Below are 14079 nucleotides of genomic sequence, written 5' to 3'. Positions count from 1 at the left end.
CACTAACTCTTCATACAGCTGACACCCCCAAATCTCAGACCCTCACAACAACCCTCCAAACACCCCCACAACCTCCAAACCCCCCATAACCTCCGATTCTCACCCCTTTCTGCCCAACGACCCCCTGCCACTGCCACATCCACCCTCCTAACCTCAGACCCTCACCCCCTATCAGCCCTCCAACCCGCCACAACGAACCCCCTAAGCTCAGACCCTCATCCCCATCAACCCTCCAACCCGTCACACTAACCTGAGGCCCTTACCACACCGAACCCCTTAAGCTCAGACCCTCATCCCCATTGACCCACCACACCAATCCTCCTAACCTCATCGACCCTTCGACACCCCGCCACACCGACCCCCCAACCTCAGACCCTCACCCCCATCAGCCCTCAGACCCTCACCCCATCAACCCTCAGACACTCACCCCATCAGCCCTCAGACACTCACCCCATCAACCCTCAGACACTCACCCCCATCAGCCCTCAGACACTCACCCCCATCAGCCCTCAGACACTCACCCCATCAACCCTCAGACACTCACCCCCATCAGCCCTCAGACACTCACCCCATCAACCCTCAGACACTCACCCCCATCAGCCCTCAGACCCTCACCCCATCAGCCCTCAGACCCTCACCCCCATCAGCCCTCAGACCCTCACCCCATCAGCCCTCAGACACTCACCCCCAGCAACCCTCAGACACTCACCCCATCAGCCCTCAGACCCTCACCCCATCAGCCCTCAGACCCTCACCCATCAACCCTCAGACACTCACCCCCATCAACCCTCACTCACCCCATCAACCCTCAGACACTCACCCCCATCAACCCTCAGACACTCACCCCATCAGCCCTCAGACCCTCACCCCATCAGCCCTCAGACACTCACCCCATCAACCCTCAGACACTCACCCCATCAGCCCTCAGACCCTCACCCCATCAACCCTCAGACACTCACCCCATCAACCCTCAGACACTCACCCCCATCAGCCCTCAGACCCTCACCCATCAACCCTCAGACACTCACCCCATCAACCCTCAGACACTTACCCCCATCAGCCCTCAGACACTCACCCCATCAGCCCTCAGACACTCACCCCATCAACCCTCAGACCCTCACCCATCAACCCTCAGACACTCACCCCCATCAACCCTCACTCACCCCATCAACCCTCAGACACTCACCCCCATCAGCCCTCAGACACTCACCCCATCAACCCTCAGGCACTCACCCCATCAACCCTCAGACACTCACCCCATCAGCCCTCAGACCCTCACCCCATCAGCCCCTCACCCCATCAACCCTCAGACACTCACCCCCATCAGCCCTCAGACACTCACCCCCATCAACCCCTCACCCCATCAACCCTCAGACACTCACCCCCATCAGCCCTCAGACACTCACCCCCATCAACCCCTCACCCCATCAACCCTCAGACACTCACCCCATCAACCCTCAGACACTCACCCCCATCAACCCTCAGGCACTCACCCCATCAACCCTCAGACACTCACCCCCATCAGCCCTCAGACACTCACCCCATCCGCCCTCAGACACTCACCCCATCAACTCTCAGACCCTCACCCATCAACCCTCAGACACTCACCCCCATCAACCCTCAGACACTCACCCCATCAACCCTCAAACACTCACCCCCATCAGCCCTCAGACACTCACCCCATCAACCCTCAGACACTCACCCCCATCAGCCCTCAGACACTCACCCCATCAACCCTCAGGCACTCACCCCATCAACCCTCAGACACTCACCCCATCAGCCCTCAGACCCTCACCCCATCAGCCCCTCACCCCATCAACCCTCAGACACTCACCCCCATCAGCCCTCAGACACTCACCCCCATCAACCCCTCACCCCATCAACCCTCAGACACTCACCCCCATCAGCCCTCAGACACTCACCCCCATCAACCCCTCACCCCATCAACCCTCAGACACTCACCCCATCAACCCTCAGACACTCACCCCCATCAACCCTCAGGCACTCACCCCATCAACCCTCAGACACTCACCCCCATCAGCCCTCAGACACTCACCCCATCAGCCCTCAGACACTCACCCCATCAACTCTCAGACCCTCACCCATCAACCTTCAGACACTCACCCCCATCAACCCTCAGACACTCACCCCCATCAACCCTCACTCACCCCATCAACCCTCAGACACTCACCCCCATCAACCCTCAGACACTCACCCCATCAGCCCTCAGACACTCACCCCATCAGCCCTCACTCACCCCCATCAGCCCTCAGACACTCACCCCATCAGCCCTCAGACACTCACCCCATCAGCCCCTCACCCCATCAACCCTCAGCCCCTCACCCCATCAGCCCTCAGACACTCACCCCATCAACCCTCAGACACTCACCCCATCAGCCCTCAGACACTCACCCCATCAACCCTCAGACACTCACCCCCATCAGCCCTCAGACACTCACCCCATCAACCCTCAGACACTCACCCCATCAACCCTCACTCACCCCATCAGCCCTCAGACACTCACCCCCATCAACCCTCAGACACTCACCCCCATCAACCCTCAGACACTCACCCCATCAACCCTCAGACACTCACCCCCATCAGCCCTCAGACACTCACCCCCATCAGCCCTCAGACACTCACCCCATCAGCCCTCAGACCCTCACCCATCAACCCTCAGACACTCACCCCCATCAGCCCTCAGACCCTCACCCCATCAGCCCCTCACCCCATCAGCCCTCAGACCCTCACCCCATCAGCCCTCAGACCCTCACCCCATCAGCCCTCAGACACTCACCCCCATCAGCCCTCAGACACTCACCCCATCAACCCTCAGGCACTCACCCCCATCAGCCCTCAGACACTCACCCCCATCAGCCCTCAGACACTCACCCCATCAACCCTCAGACACTCACCCCATCAGCCCTCACTCACCCCCATCAGCCCTCAGACCCTCACCCCATCAACCCTCAGACACTCACCCCATCAACCCTCAGACACTTACCCCCATCAGCCCTCAGACACTCACCCCATCAGCCCTCAGACACTCACCCCATCAACCCTCAGACCCTCACCCATCAACCCTCAGACACTCACCCCCATCAACCCTCACTCACCCCATCAACCCTCAGACACTCACCCCCATCAGCCCTCAGACACTCACCCCATCAACCCTCAGGCACTCACCCCATCAGCCCTCAGACCCTCACCCATCAACCCTGACACTCACCCCATCAACCCTCACTCACCCCATCAACCCTCAGACACTCACCCCCATCAGCCCTCAGACACTCACCCCCATCAACCCTCAGACACTCACCCCATCAACCCTCAGACACTCACCCCATCAGCCCTCAGACACTCACCCCCATCAGCCCTCAGACACTCACCCCATCAACCCTCAGGCACTCACCCCATCAACCCTCAGACACTCACCCCATCAGCCCTCAGACCCTCACCCCATCAACCCTCAGACACTCACCCCATCAACCCTGACACTCACCCCCATCAACCCTCACTCACCCCATCAACCCTCAGACACTCACCCCCATCAGCCCTCAGACCCTCACCCATCAACCCTGACACTCACCCCATCAGCCCTCAGACCCTCACCCATCAACCCTCAGACACTCACCCCATCAACCCTGACTCACCCCCATCAACCCTCACTCACCCCATCAACCCTCAGACACTCACCCCCATCAGCCCTCAGACCCTCACCCCATCAACCCTCAGACACTCACCCCATCAACCCTCAGACACTCACCCCCATCAGCCCTCAGACACTCACCCCATCAGCCCTCAGACACTCACCCCATCAACCCTCAGACACTCACCCCCATCAGCCCTCAGACACTCACCCCATCAGCCCTCAGACACTCACCCCATCAATCCTCAGACACTCACCCCATCAACCCTCAGGCACTCACCCCCATCAGCCCTCAGACACTCACCCCATCAGCCCTCAGACCCTCACCCATCAACCCTCAGACACTCACCCCATCAACCCTCACTCACCCCATCAGCCCTCCAACCCGCCACACCGAATCCCCTAACCTAAGACCCTCATCCCCATTGACCCTCCGATCCCCCTGCCCTAACCTCAGACCCTCACTCCATTGCCCCCCACACTGACCCCACGAACCTCCGACCGTCCCCGTCCCCACACCAACCCCCTCTCACACAGACCGTCGGAAGCGCAGCCGACGCGATTGAGCCGAGTGGGCGGGGAAACGCGCCGGTCACTTCCGCTTCCGGCGGGCGGGCGATGCTGGGCTCGGGCGCGCAGGCCTCAGGCTTCCGGCGGCTCTGGAGTTTTGGCGCCGCTGCGGGCGACCGGGCCGGTATGGGCGAGTAGTGGCTGTGCTGGGTGAGTGAGTGCGCTGGCTTTGGCGGCGATTGCGGGTACGGTGCGAGGTGGTGTGTGTGTGCAGGCTGGCTCCAGTCCCCAGCCCCGGGTGGGGTGTTACGCCTGGTACTGAGACCCCCGGGCTCCATCTGTCCGCCTTCACCTCGCACAAGTGCTCCGAGCGCTTCTCTTTGTGGTTTCCAGTCTTCTTTTACCGAACTGAAGGCTGTCTGTCTAATGGAGTCGGGTGGCTTGTGGAAGGGAGGAGACCGTTCAGCCCGTCGAGTCCCTGCCAGCTCCTATCTCATAATGTCCAGTCCCCGTATCGTTTCTCAGTAATTTCAACTATTGTTTCTTGGCGGCCCCAATTGAACCTCCTTGAATTCCTCGTTACAGGTTTTCGGAGAGGGTGCAGAAGTTCACCAGGATGCTGCCTGAATTAGATAGTTAGAGCTAGAAGCAGAGCTTGGACGCAGTTGGGTTTTCTCTGGACCGCTGAGGAGGCTAAGAGGGTGACCTGGTTATAATAGGTGGGATAGAGGGTGTAGACAGCCGGTATCGTTTCCCCAGGGTATAGAATTATCTATAATTCTAGAGAGCATGACTTTCAGATGGGGGGAGGAGTTCAAAGGTGACCTGTGGGACTAGTTTGTCTTTACAGATGGCTGTTTTTTGAAGGCAGATATGTCAGATTAAGAGGTTTGTAAATATGCAGGGAAAAGAGGGATATGGATCATTTGGAGGCAGGAGTGATTGGTAAAATTGAGCCTTGTGAGCCAAAAGGCCTGTTTCTGTGCCTTACGGTTTGGTGTTCCAATTGATTCTTATTTCTGTTCAAAATCAGAACTGCTCTGTATTAAAAAAGAATGGTTTCCCTTACATTTCCCCAAAATATGATGGTAGCCGTACCATCTTTGTCCATTTTCTGTAACTGAGTGTTCAGAGAAAAAGTTTGCAGATATTAGAAATCTGAAGCAAAAGTTCAAAGTAACTTTAGTATTGAAGTACATATATGTCACCATATGCAACCCTAAGATTCATTTTCTTGCAGGCATACTCAGTAAACCCTTAATAGAATAATGTCCTTTTATGGATTTATTAAATATGTGTGTTGCAAGTACCCAGAGCCCAGTGAATGTCTGTGAACAGAAAAGACAGTTAAACAGAGTAACACATACAAACTGCTAGCGAAACTCAGCAGGTCTGGGCACGAAATATTGACTGGTTTATTCCTCTTCACAGATGCTGCCTGACCTGCTGAGTTCCTCCTGCATTTTGTATGAGTTACACTGGATTTCCTGCATCTGCAGAATCTCATGTCAGTGTAGAGAATTTAACACTTCAGATGTGAATCCTTGAGTATTATATTTTGATGAGCTCTAGATTTATCATGATGTCCTTTGGATCTCATATGAGCCCTTGTTTTATTTATTGAGATAACAGCACAAAATAGACCCTTCCAGCCCTTCAAACCATGCCGCCAGCAACCCCCAACTTAACCCTAGCGTAATCACGGGACAATTTACAATGACCAATTAACTTACCAACTGGTAGGTCTTTGGACTGTGGGGCTTCCAGAGGAGACCTTCTACTCACTGGAATTCAGAAGAATGGGGGGGGGGGGGGTCTCGTAGAAACCTATTGAATATTGATAAGCCTCGATAGAGTGGATGGCGAGAGGATATTTCCTATTTAAGACCAGAGGACATCGCCTCAGAAAAGAGGGGCGTTCTTTTAGACAGAGATGAGGAATTTCTTTAGGCAGAGAGTGGTGAATCTGTGGAATTTGTTGCCACAGACGGCTGTGGAGGCCAAGTCTTTACATATAGAGGTTAATAGATTCTTGATTAGTCAGGCCATGAAGGAATATGGGGAGAAGGCAGGAGACTGGGACTGAGAGGGAGGTGGATCAGCCATGATGAAATGGCAAAGCAGACCCAATGAGCCAAATGACCTAATTCTGCTCCTATATCTATGGTCTTATGAAACCTACCCGGTATCAGAGAGAACGTCCCTCCTTGACGTTCCCCAGTTCCCACCTTCCATTAGAAAAAACGTACAAACTCCTTATAGAGAGGCTTACCCACTCTGGAAACATCTTCCAATCAAACCTTTTATTTTTTCTTAGTAGTTCACCTCTTGGCCTTCTGTTCTGAAGAATTGTGCTCTAGCCTGTTAACTCGTTCTTAAGGAAAAACTTCATTCCAACATTGATAACAACATTATAAATTCTGCCCACTTTGCAATTGTTTTATAAAGTATAGAGAGCAGAACTGTATAGAACTACACACACAATGGTGGAGGAACTCAGCATCTGTAGAAAAGAATAAGCTGTCAATGTTTTAGGCCAAGACCTTTCTTCAGTACTGAGAAGGAAGTGGGAAGATGCTGAAATAAAGAGGGGGGTGAGAGGCTGGCTGTAAGGTGATTGGTGAAGCCAGGTGGGTGGGAAAGGTCAAGGGCTAGAGAAAAAGGTGTCTGATAGGAGAGGAGAGTGGACCATTGGAGAAAGGGAACTGCATGGAGCAGTCTAACACTGACTGGTGTCAGAGTTTGTGAAGCAGCTCCTTTTGCCCATTGTGTCTGCACTGATTATTGACCTTTCATTTATACTAATCTGCCCTTAATCCCCATTTTTATTTACTTCACATTCACAGCCACTCACCAAGGAGCAATTTATAGGCACCAACCTGCACATCTTTGAATGTGGAAGGGACCTGGATCCCCCAAGGGAAACTGGTGCAGTTGTTGGGAAAGCAGACTCCAGATATCTGGCACTGTGAGGCGGCAGCTGTACAGCTGCATAACTGTGCAGCCACTGCACGCTGTGATAGTTTGAAGACGTGTGGGATCTGAGACCAGAACCCAAGGTGCACAGCAGTACAGAGTGCAATGGGTAATCACTGACTGCCCGGTTTGTTTGAAATTCCTTCTGTCTAAATCCGGGGTTCCCAACCTTTTTTATGCCGTGGACCAATACCATTAAGCAAGGGGTCTGTACACCCTAGATTGGAACCCCTGGTGAAGTCTGGGGGGAGTCTAGGAGCAGAGCAGCCTCTGAATAGGACGTCCCTTTAGAGCAGAGATGAGGGGGAATTTTTTTAGCCTGAGGGTGGTGAATTTGTGGAATTCATCGCCACAGATGGTTGTGGAGGCCAAATTATTGGGTGTATTTAAAGTGGAGGTTGGTGGTTCTTGATTCGTAAGGGTGTCAAAGGTTACGAGGGCGAAGGCAGGCGAATGGGGCTGAGAGGGAAAATAAATAGGACCATATAACATAGGAGCAGAATTACGCCATTGGGTCCACAATCAGCCATGACGGAATGGCAGAGCAGACACGACGGGCCAAATAGCCTAATTCTGCTTACGGGCAGATACGAAGTTTCAAGATGGACATTCCAAAGTTTAGCTACTTGTCAGCTGTCAATGATGCAGAACTGGTAAATTTTACGGTGTTTAAAAGGCCTGGATTGGTGGACTGTAGATATCACAAAATATTGTTGGGCTGTAGAAGATATGATCACATTCAGTGAAATGCTATATTTTCTCTATGAACTTTATTTTTTGCTTCTGTCGCTGCATCTGTTCTGTATTAATCTTGCGCAAGTTTTTAAAACATTCAGGAGGATTTGTGAATTGGATTAGTAATCCAAAAGTATAGACAATTGTTCTTTGGATGGGAATTTAAATCCCATAGCAACTAGTGAATTTAAATTCAGATAATTATGTAAGTAGAATATAGTTGTGGTGACTTTGAAAACTTCTGGATATTCATTTTCAAATCTCCACTAATGTCCTTTCAAAATGGAGAGACACCCTCTGCAGGTCTGGTCTTTATGTGACTTCAGATCCATAACATTCTAATAATTCTAAACAGATTTCAGAAATAGCCCACGTTCAATTATATAAAATTAGGCACTAGCACACAGATTACGGTGGTGCAAGGAAGTGGCTTATTGGGCAAAATAGGTTTGACCATTAAATGCTAACCTTTCCAACATTGTCCATGTCCAATAATTGAATGTTCGGAGAGAATGCTGCAGGTGCTAGAAAGCCAACACAAAAGCAGCACCCTGGCCTCTTACCTCTTTTCACCTCCCCTGGGTTTCCTTCTCCTTCCCTTTCTCTTATGGTCCACTGTTCTTTCAGATTCCTTTTCTTCCAGCCCTTGACCTTTCCTACCCACCTGGCTTCACCCATCACCTTCCAGCTAGCCTCTTTCCCCTCCCCCCACCTTTTTTTTTCCTGGCATCTTCCCACTTCCTTCTCAGTCCCAAAGAAAGATCTCGGCCCAAAGCGTCAACTGTCTATTAATTTGCATAGATGCTCCCTGACCTGAGTTCCTCCAGCATTTTGAGTGTGTTGCATTGAAGTCTAAATCCATCTCACCCAGTATGTCATTAGATCCCTGTAGTTGCTGTCAGTAATATCTCCAATACAAGCCAGCCTGTCTTCACCCTAACATTATCTATGCTGATGTTTGATTCTCTTCCCCCTTTAACTGTATCTACGCTGATCTGCTCTGTAGCAGCCAATTCGATCCAAACCAAATCGCCACCTCTGGCGACCCCCATGGATTTGTTACACTTGTATGATGTGCCCTCAACTCCTATAAAGATTGTTCTGAAAGACAAAGATATGTATTCAATCCTTTAATAGCAAACATGCAGTCTTGAAGCGATGAAACTTAAATATATCCACATGTAAGTTAAGCGTAATTAAGTGGCCAGCAAAAGATATGACATCCATCAGTCCCCAGCCCCAAACTGTCACGAACAAAGCACAAATTCGTAACTAATTCCCTTTGCTTTTACCACGCCACCACCCACATGACTAGTCACCATAACAAGCACACAACACAGAATACAAAGCAGATGGAAAACAGATACGTGGCTGCTACAGGCTCTATGTGTTGGTAACTTCCACATTCTCATTACTCTGGGTAAGAAGTTTCTCCTGAGCTTCTTATTGGATTACTGTGATTAATCTCTTTTTTTTGTGATGACCCTCGTTATTATCATGAACCCTAGGTTTTTTTTTAAACAGCCATTACGCTGTTGGTGCCTAGAGCAGCAATGAAGGTCCTCTGGCTCATGGCTTCCTTCATCACGTCGGTAGCTTCCTCTCGGTTTTCACTACTGTCAGTCATGTAAATGCCGGTTGGAGATTCAGGAATAGTGTCACACTCAGACGTAGGATTCTTCCTTGTTGTTTCCACAACAATTTTATTTTACCAATCATGGCTGTTAGCCCTGAGCTGAACCCCTGAACCCAGAGGACCAGTGGGTCACTCTTAGTCTGACCTCTATCCTTTGACCTGTTTGGCGTGGGTGACCCTACCAAGAGCCCTGACTCCAGCCAGCCTAGCTCTCTGGGTCATTGAGGCACGCAAGCCTCCAAACCCTACAAGAAGGTTGTGGTCCTCTTGGAGGAATCCTAGGTTATGGGGGAAAGTAAGTCAGCCAAGATCGAATGGTGGAACGGACTCAATAGGTCGAATGGCCTAATTCTGTCTTATGTTCTACCTCGTTATGATCTTGCACCTTATCTCTACCTGCACTGCATTTTCACAGTAGCTGTTACACTTTATTCTGTGTTTTGTTATTGTTTTGCCCTGTACTGCCTCAATGCACTCGAGCTACTGACACAATGAAGGAGGCCCTGTACACCACCAGAGACGGAGGACCTCCATTGCTGCCCTAAGTGCCAGCGATGTTACAGGAACCTAGACCTCAATGCACAGTGTTATAAGATGATGCATATCAGTGTGCAAGACAAGTTTTTCACCGTCCCTCAGTGCACATGGCAAAAATTTTGGGGTGGCAGGGTAACATAATGGTTAGCACAACGCTTTACAGTGCGGGCAAACCAGGTTCATTTCTTGCCACTGCCTGTAAGAAGAGCCGTGCCAAATCTCAATAAAAATAAATAAAAAATAAGCCAAAAAAAATCCTTTACCATCATAAAGTAATTGTAAATTGATCAAATCTATAAATCTAGGGAATGTTGTCAAGTATAGTTGTCAATAAACTATCCTTGCATTATTAATGTTAACCTGCAGCAATAAGTGTACATAGACCTTTGTAAGTTTTCACATTGCAGAGGTTTATTTAATCGTACCGTGGCCTAATCCTTGCTGTTTGTTTCTAGGCAGCATGTCACAATGAACCCTTCATTAACCGGGCCTACAGCAGTAGCTGATGTGATTAAAGATCTAGACACCCAGATAGCAGTAAGTAGTGGTTGATATAGAATGTAGCATAAAGCTCGGACAGGTCTTTTGCTGCAAGAGAGGGGTTCCCAACCTTTTTTTTATGCCATGGACCAATACCATTAAGCAAGGGGTCCGTGGACCCCAGGTTGGGAACCCCTGATTTAAGAATTTGCTTTCTGGTTCAATAAGAATTGTGATTGCTTACAAATGGCTTATGAGCCCAATGTGATATTTGTTGGGGAGGGGGGTGGTTGTGGGCAGCAAGTGTTACGGTTCTTACTAAATTGGTCATAAAATAGTATTCCTTTTTCTGCAGTTCCTTTTCTTCCATCAAATGGAACCAGTGGTGGCCACTGGTCATGTGCTGTTCAGAGGGTTAACGTGAGCACGGAGGGTTACATACTCAAAACTGACTTTGTTCTTCTGAAATTCCTCCAATGTAGATCATCCTTTGTGGGAAATGAAAAGCTGACTAAATTCCTCTTGCTGGTACACCACTGGCATTCAGATTGAGATTAAGAAATTCAGAGAGCCCTGAAGACCAAAATTTGACTTCCTGGTTTACATTGTCCAGACACTTGCCGTGTTAATAACTGACCTATTCCATAAGATATAGGAGCAGAAGTTGGCCATTCAGCCCATTGAGTCTGCTCAGCCATTTCATCATGACTGAACCATCTGAACTCTCAGCCCCAATCTCCTGCCTTCTCCTATATCCTTTCATGCCCTGACTAATCAAGAATCTTATCAACCTTTTGCCTTAAATATACCGAATGACTTGGCCTCCACAGCTGCCTGTGGCAACGAATTCCACAGACTCGCCACTCTCTGTCTAAAGAAATTCCTCCTCATCGCCATTCTAAAAGGAGATCCCTCTATTCTGAGGCTGTGTCCTCTGGTCTTCGACTCCCCCACCACAGGAAACACCCTCTCCACATCCACTATATCAAGGCCTTTCGCCATTTGATACATTTCAATGAAGTCTCCCCTCATTCTTCTGAGTTCCAGTGAGTAGAGGCCCAGAGCCATTAAAGTCTTCTCACATGACAAGCCTTTCAATCCTGGAATAATTTTTGTGAACCTCCTTTGAACCCTCTCCAATATCAGCACATCCTTTCTTAGATAAGGTGCCCAAAACTGCTCACAATACTCCAGCTGTGGCCTTACCAGTGCTTTATAAAGTGCTTTATTACATCCTTGATTTTATAGTCTAGTTCTCTCATAAAGAATGCTAACATCGCATTTGCTTTCCTCACCACAGACTCAACCTTCAAATTATCCTTTACGGAATCCTGCACGAGGAGTCCCAAGTCCCTTTGCAGCTCAGATTTTTGCATTCAGAATTTTGAATGAAACACTGAGCAAGAGAAATAAGCATACTATGAGTTAACCATTAAAATAAAACATTGGGAAATGTAAAAACGATGTAAAGAGCCAGGGGAGGAGAGTAAGATCTTGTTGTTCCTTAAAAATAATGTTTCTATGCTCTTAAAATTGTACTCTTCAGTACTGAGAATGAGTTGTGTTGTATTGAATTTCAGAGTAATAGAATTATTATTAAACTACATTTACGGTACAACATTGTGCTATACAACGTAGTATCACAATCAGGTTTAATATCACGGGCATGTGTCGTGAAATTTGGTGTCTTTGCGGCAGGAGTACATAATAGAAAAAAGTCATGAATTACAGTAAGTGTCTGTGTATGTATATATAAAATAGATAAACAAGTAGTGCAGAAATAGAAATTAAGAAGTAGTGAGGTAGTGTTCATGGGTTCAATGTCCATTCAGAAATTGTATGGCTCTTCCTGAATTGTTGAATGTGTGCCTTTTTGGTTCCGTACCTCCTTGATGGTTGCAATGAGAAGAAGGCATGACCTGTGTGATGAAGGGTCCTCAATGATAGATGCCGTCTTTTTGAGGCACTGCTCCTTGAGGATGTCCTGGATACTATGGAGGCTAGTACCCATGATGGAGCTGACTTAAATTTACAACTTTCTGCAGCTTAGATCCTGTGTAAGGGTATAGAAATAATGCAATACTGTCTGCTTACAGAATGCAAGACCCATAATACAATCACAGGGGTATACAACACAGAAACAAACCCTTCAGCTCAAATCCGACGAAGGCAGGGGTTCCCATTCTTTCATATACCACAGACCAATACCATTAAGCAAGGGGTAGGTGGACCCTGGGTGGGGAACCCCTGGACTAAAGTGACTTACTAAATGAGCACCATTTACATACACTTGTTCAAAGTTCATTTATTATCAAAGTAGGTATTTATTATACAACCTTGTGATTCATGCCCGGGCAGCCACAAAACAAAGAAACACAAAAGAATCCAAGCAGAAAAAGATCATCAAACACCCAATTTGCAGGGGTGGGGGGAGCAAATCATGCAAACAATACAAGCAAATAGTGTTCTGAACTGAAGTCCACAGGCCCTAAGTTCAGCGCAGAGCTGAGCAACTGGATAAATCGCTCACCCCTGGCTCGGCACCTAAATTCTGTACAAACATCAGCTTCAGTTGCTTCAACACGCTCAAGGCTTGGACCTCACCGCCACATCAAATTGCCTCCAAGTCCAAAGGGAGGGTAAAGATCGTCTACCAAAAAAAAAAGAGTGATTAACAAAGTATTTAGTTGGTTTTTCATGTTTCAACAGCCACCAGCCAGGAGTCACTGAGATTTACCAGCGCCATCTTAAGCCCATATCATTCTAAACTTTTCCTATCCGTGTACCTGTTTAAATATTTTTCATGGCACCACAGCTTCCTCTGGCAGCAAGTTTCACAGACCCACCATTCTTTTTGAGGAAAAACAATTTACCTGCATAGTGTAGAAGTTTGTGCGAGACGAGTAGCATAGCAGACTGCGTGACGCTGTTACAGTAAATTTGCCGATGATTGGTGGAGCTGTGGGTGGTGTAGAACACTGGCAAAGAATAAAGCACGATATAGATCACTTGCAGTTATGGACAGGGAAATGGCAGATAGAGCTTAACCCTGATAGATCTGAGGTGTTGCACCTTGGTAGGGAAAGTGCAAGGAGACAGTACACTGTTAAGAGCAAGATCCTTAACAATGTTACTGAGCAGAGTGATCTTGGGATCCAAGTTCATAGCTCCTTGAAAGTGACAACAAGGTGGTTAAAAAGGCTTTTGGAATGCTTGTTTTTATTAGTCAATCATTGAGTTCAAAAGTCAAGAGGTTATGTTGCAACTTTATAAAACTCTAGTTAGGCTACATCTGGAGTACTGCATACAGTTCTGGTCTCCCTACTCTAGGAAGGATATTGAGGCTTTGGAGAGGCTGCAGAAGAGGTTTACAAGGATGCTGCCTGGTTTAGAGGGCATGTGCTATCATGAGAGGCTGGATAAACTTGGGTTGTCTTCTCTCGAGTGCCAGAGGCTGAGGGGAGATCTGATAGAGGTTTGCAAGATTAGATAGAGTGGACAAGGAGTACGTTTCCCAGGCTAAAATGTTTAATATTAGAGAGCATTCACTGAAGAT

The 14079-nt window shown here is 48.7% G+C and overlaps 1 protein-coding gene across 4 annotated transcripts in view; it reads left to right on the top strand.

Annotated features, from left to right (window-relative positions):
* Window positions 1–4250: 4250 nt before the first annotated feature.
* The window catches only part of taf12 (TAF12 RNA polymerase II, TATA box binding protein (TBP)-associated factor), a 52901-nt gene continuing 43072 nt past the window's right edge, over window positions 4251–14079 (top strand). For 2 of the 4 annotated variants that reach the window (XM_072246411.1, XM_072246409.1), the window contains exons 1-2: window positions 4251–4369; window positions 10499–10580. In XM_072246411.1, coding sequence (XP_072102512.1) covers window positions 10512–10580 — 69 coding nt within the window. In that variant the 5' untranslated portion in view covers window positions 4251–4369; window positions 10499–10511. The remainder of the gene's footprint in view (window positions 4370–10498; window positions 10581–14079) is intronic. The other 2 variants (XM_072246410.1, XM_072246412.1) reach the window with 2 other exon arrangements.

This window comes from Mobula birostris, chromosome 29, assembly GCF_030028105.1.
Source record: "Mobula birostris isolate sMobBir1 chromosome 29, sMobBir1.hap1, whole genome shotgun sequence".
NCBI classification, from domain to species: Eukaryota; Metazoa; Chordata; class Chondrichthyes; order Myliobatiformes; family Myliobatidae; genus Mobula; species Mobula birostris.
The sequence above is the reverse complement of the archived record's forward strand: the minus strand, read 5'-3'. Positions and strand labels throughout refer to the sequence as shown.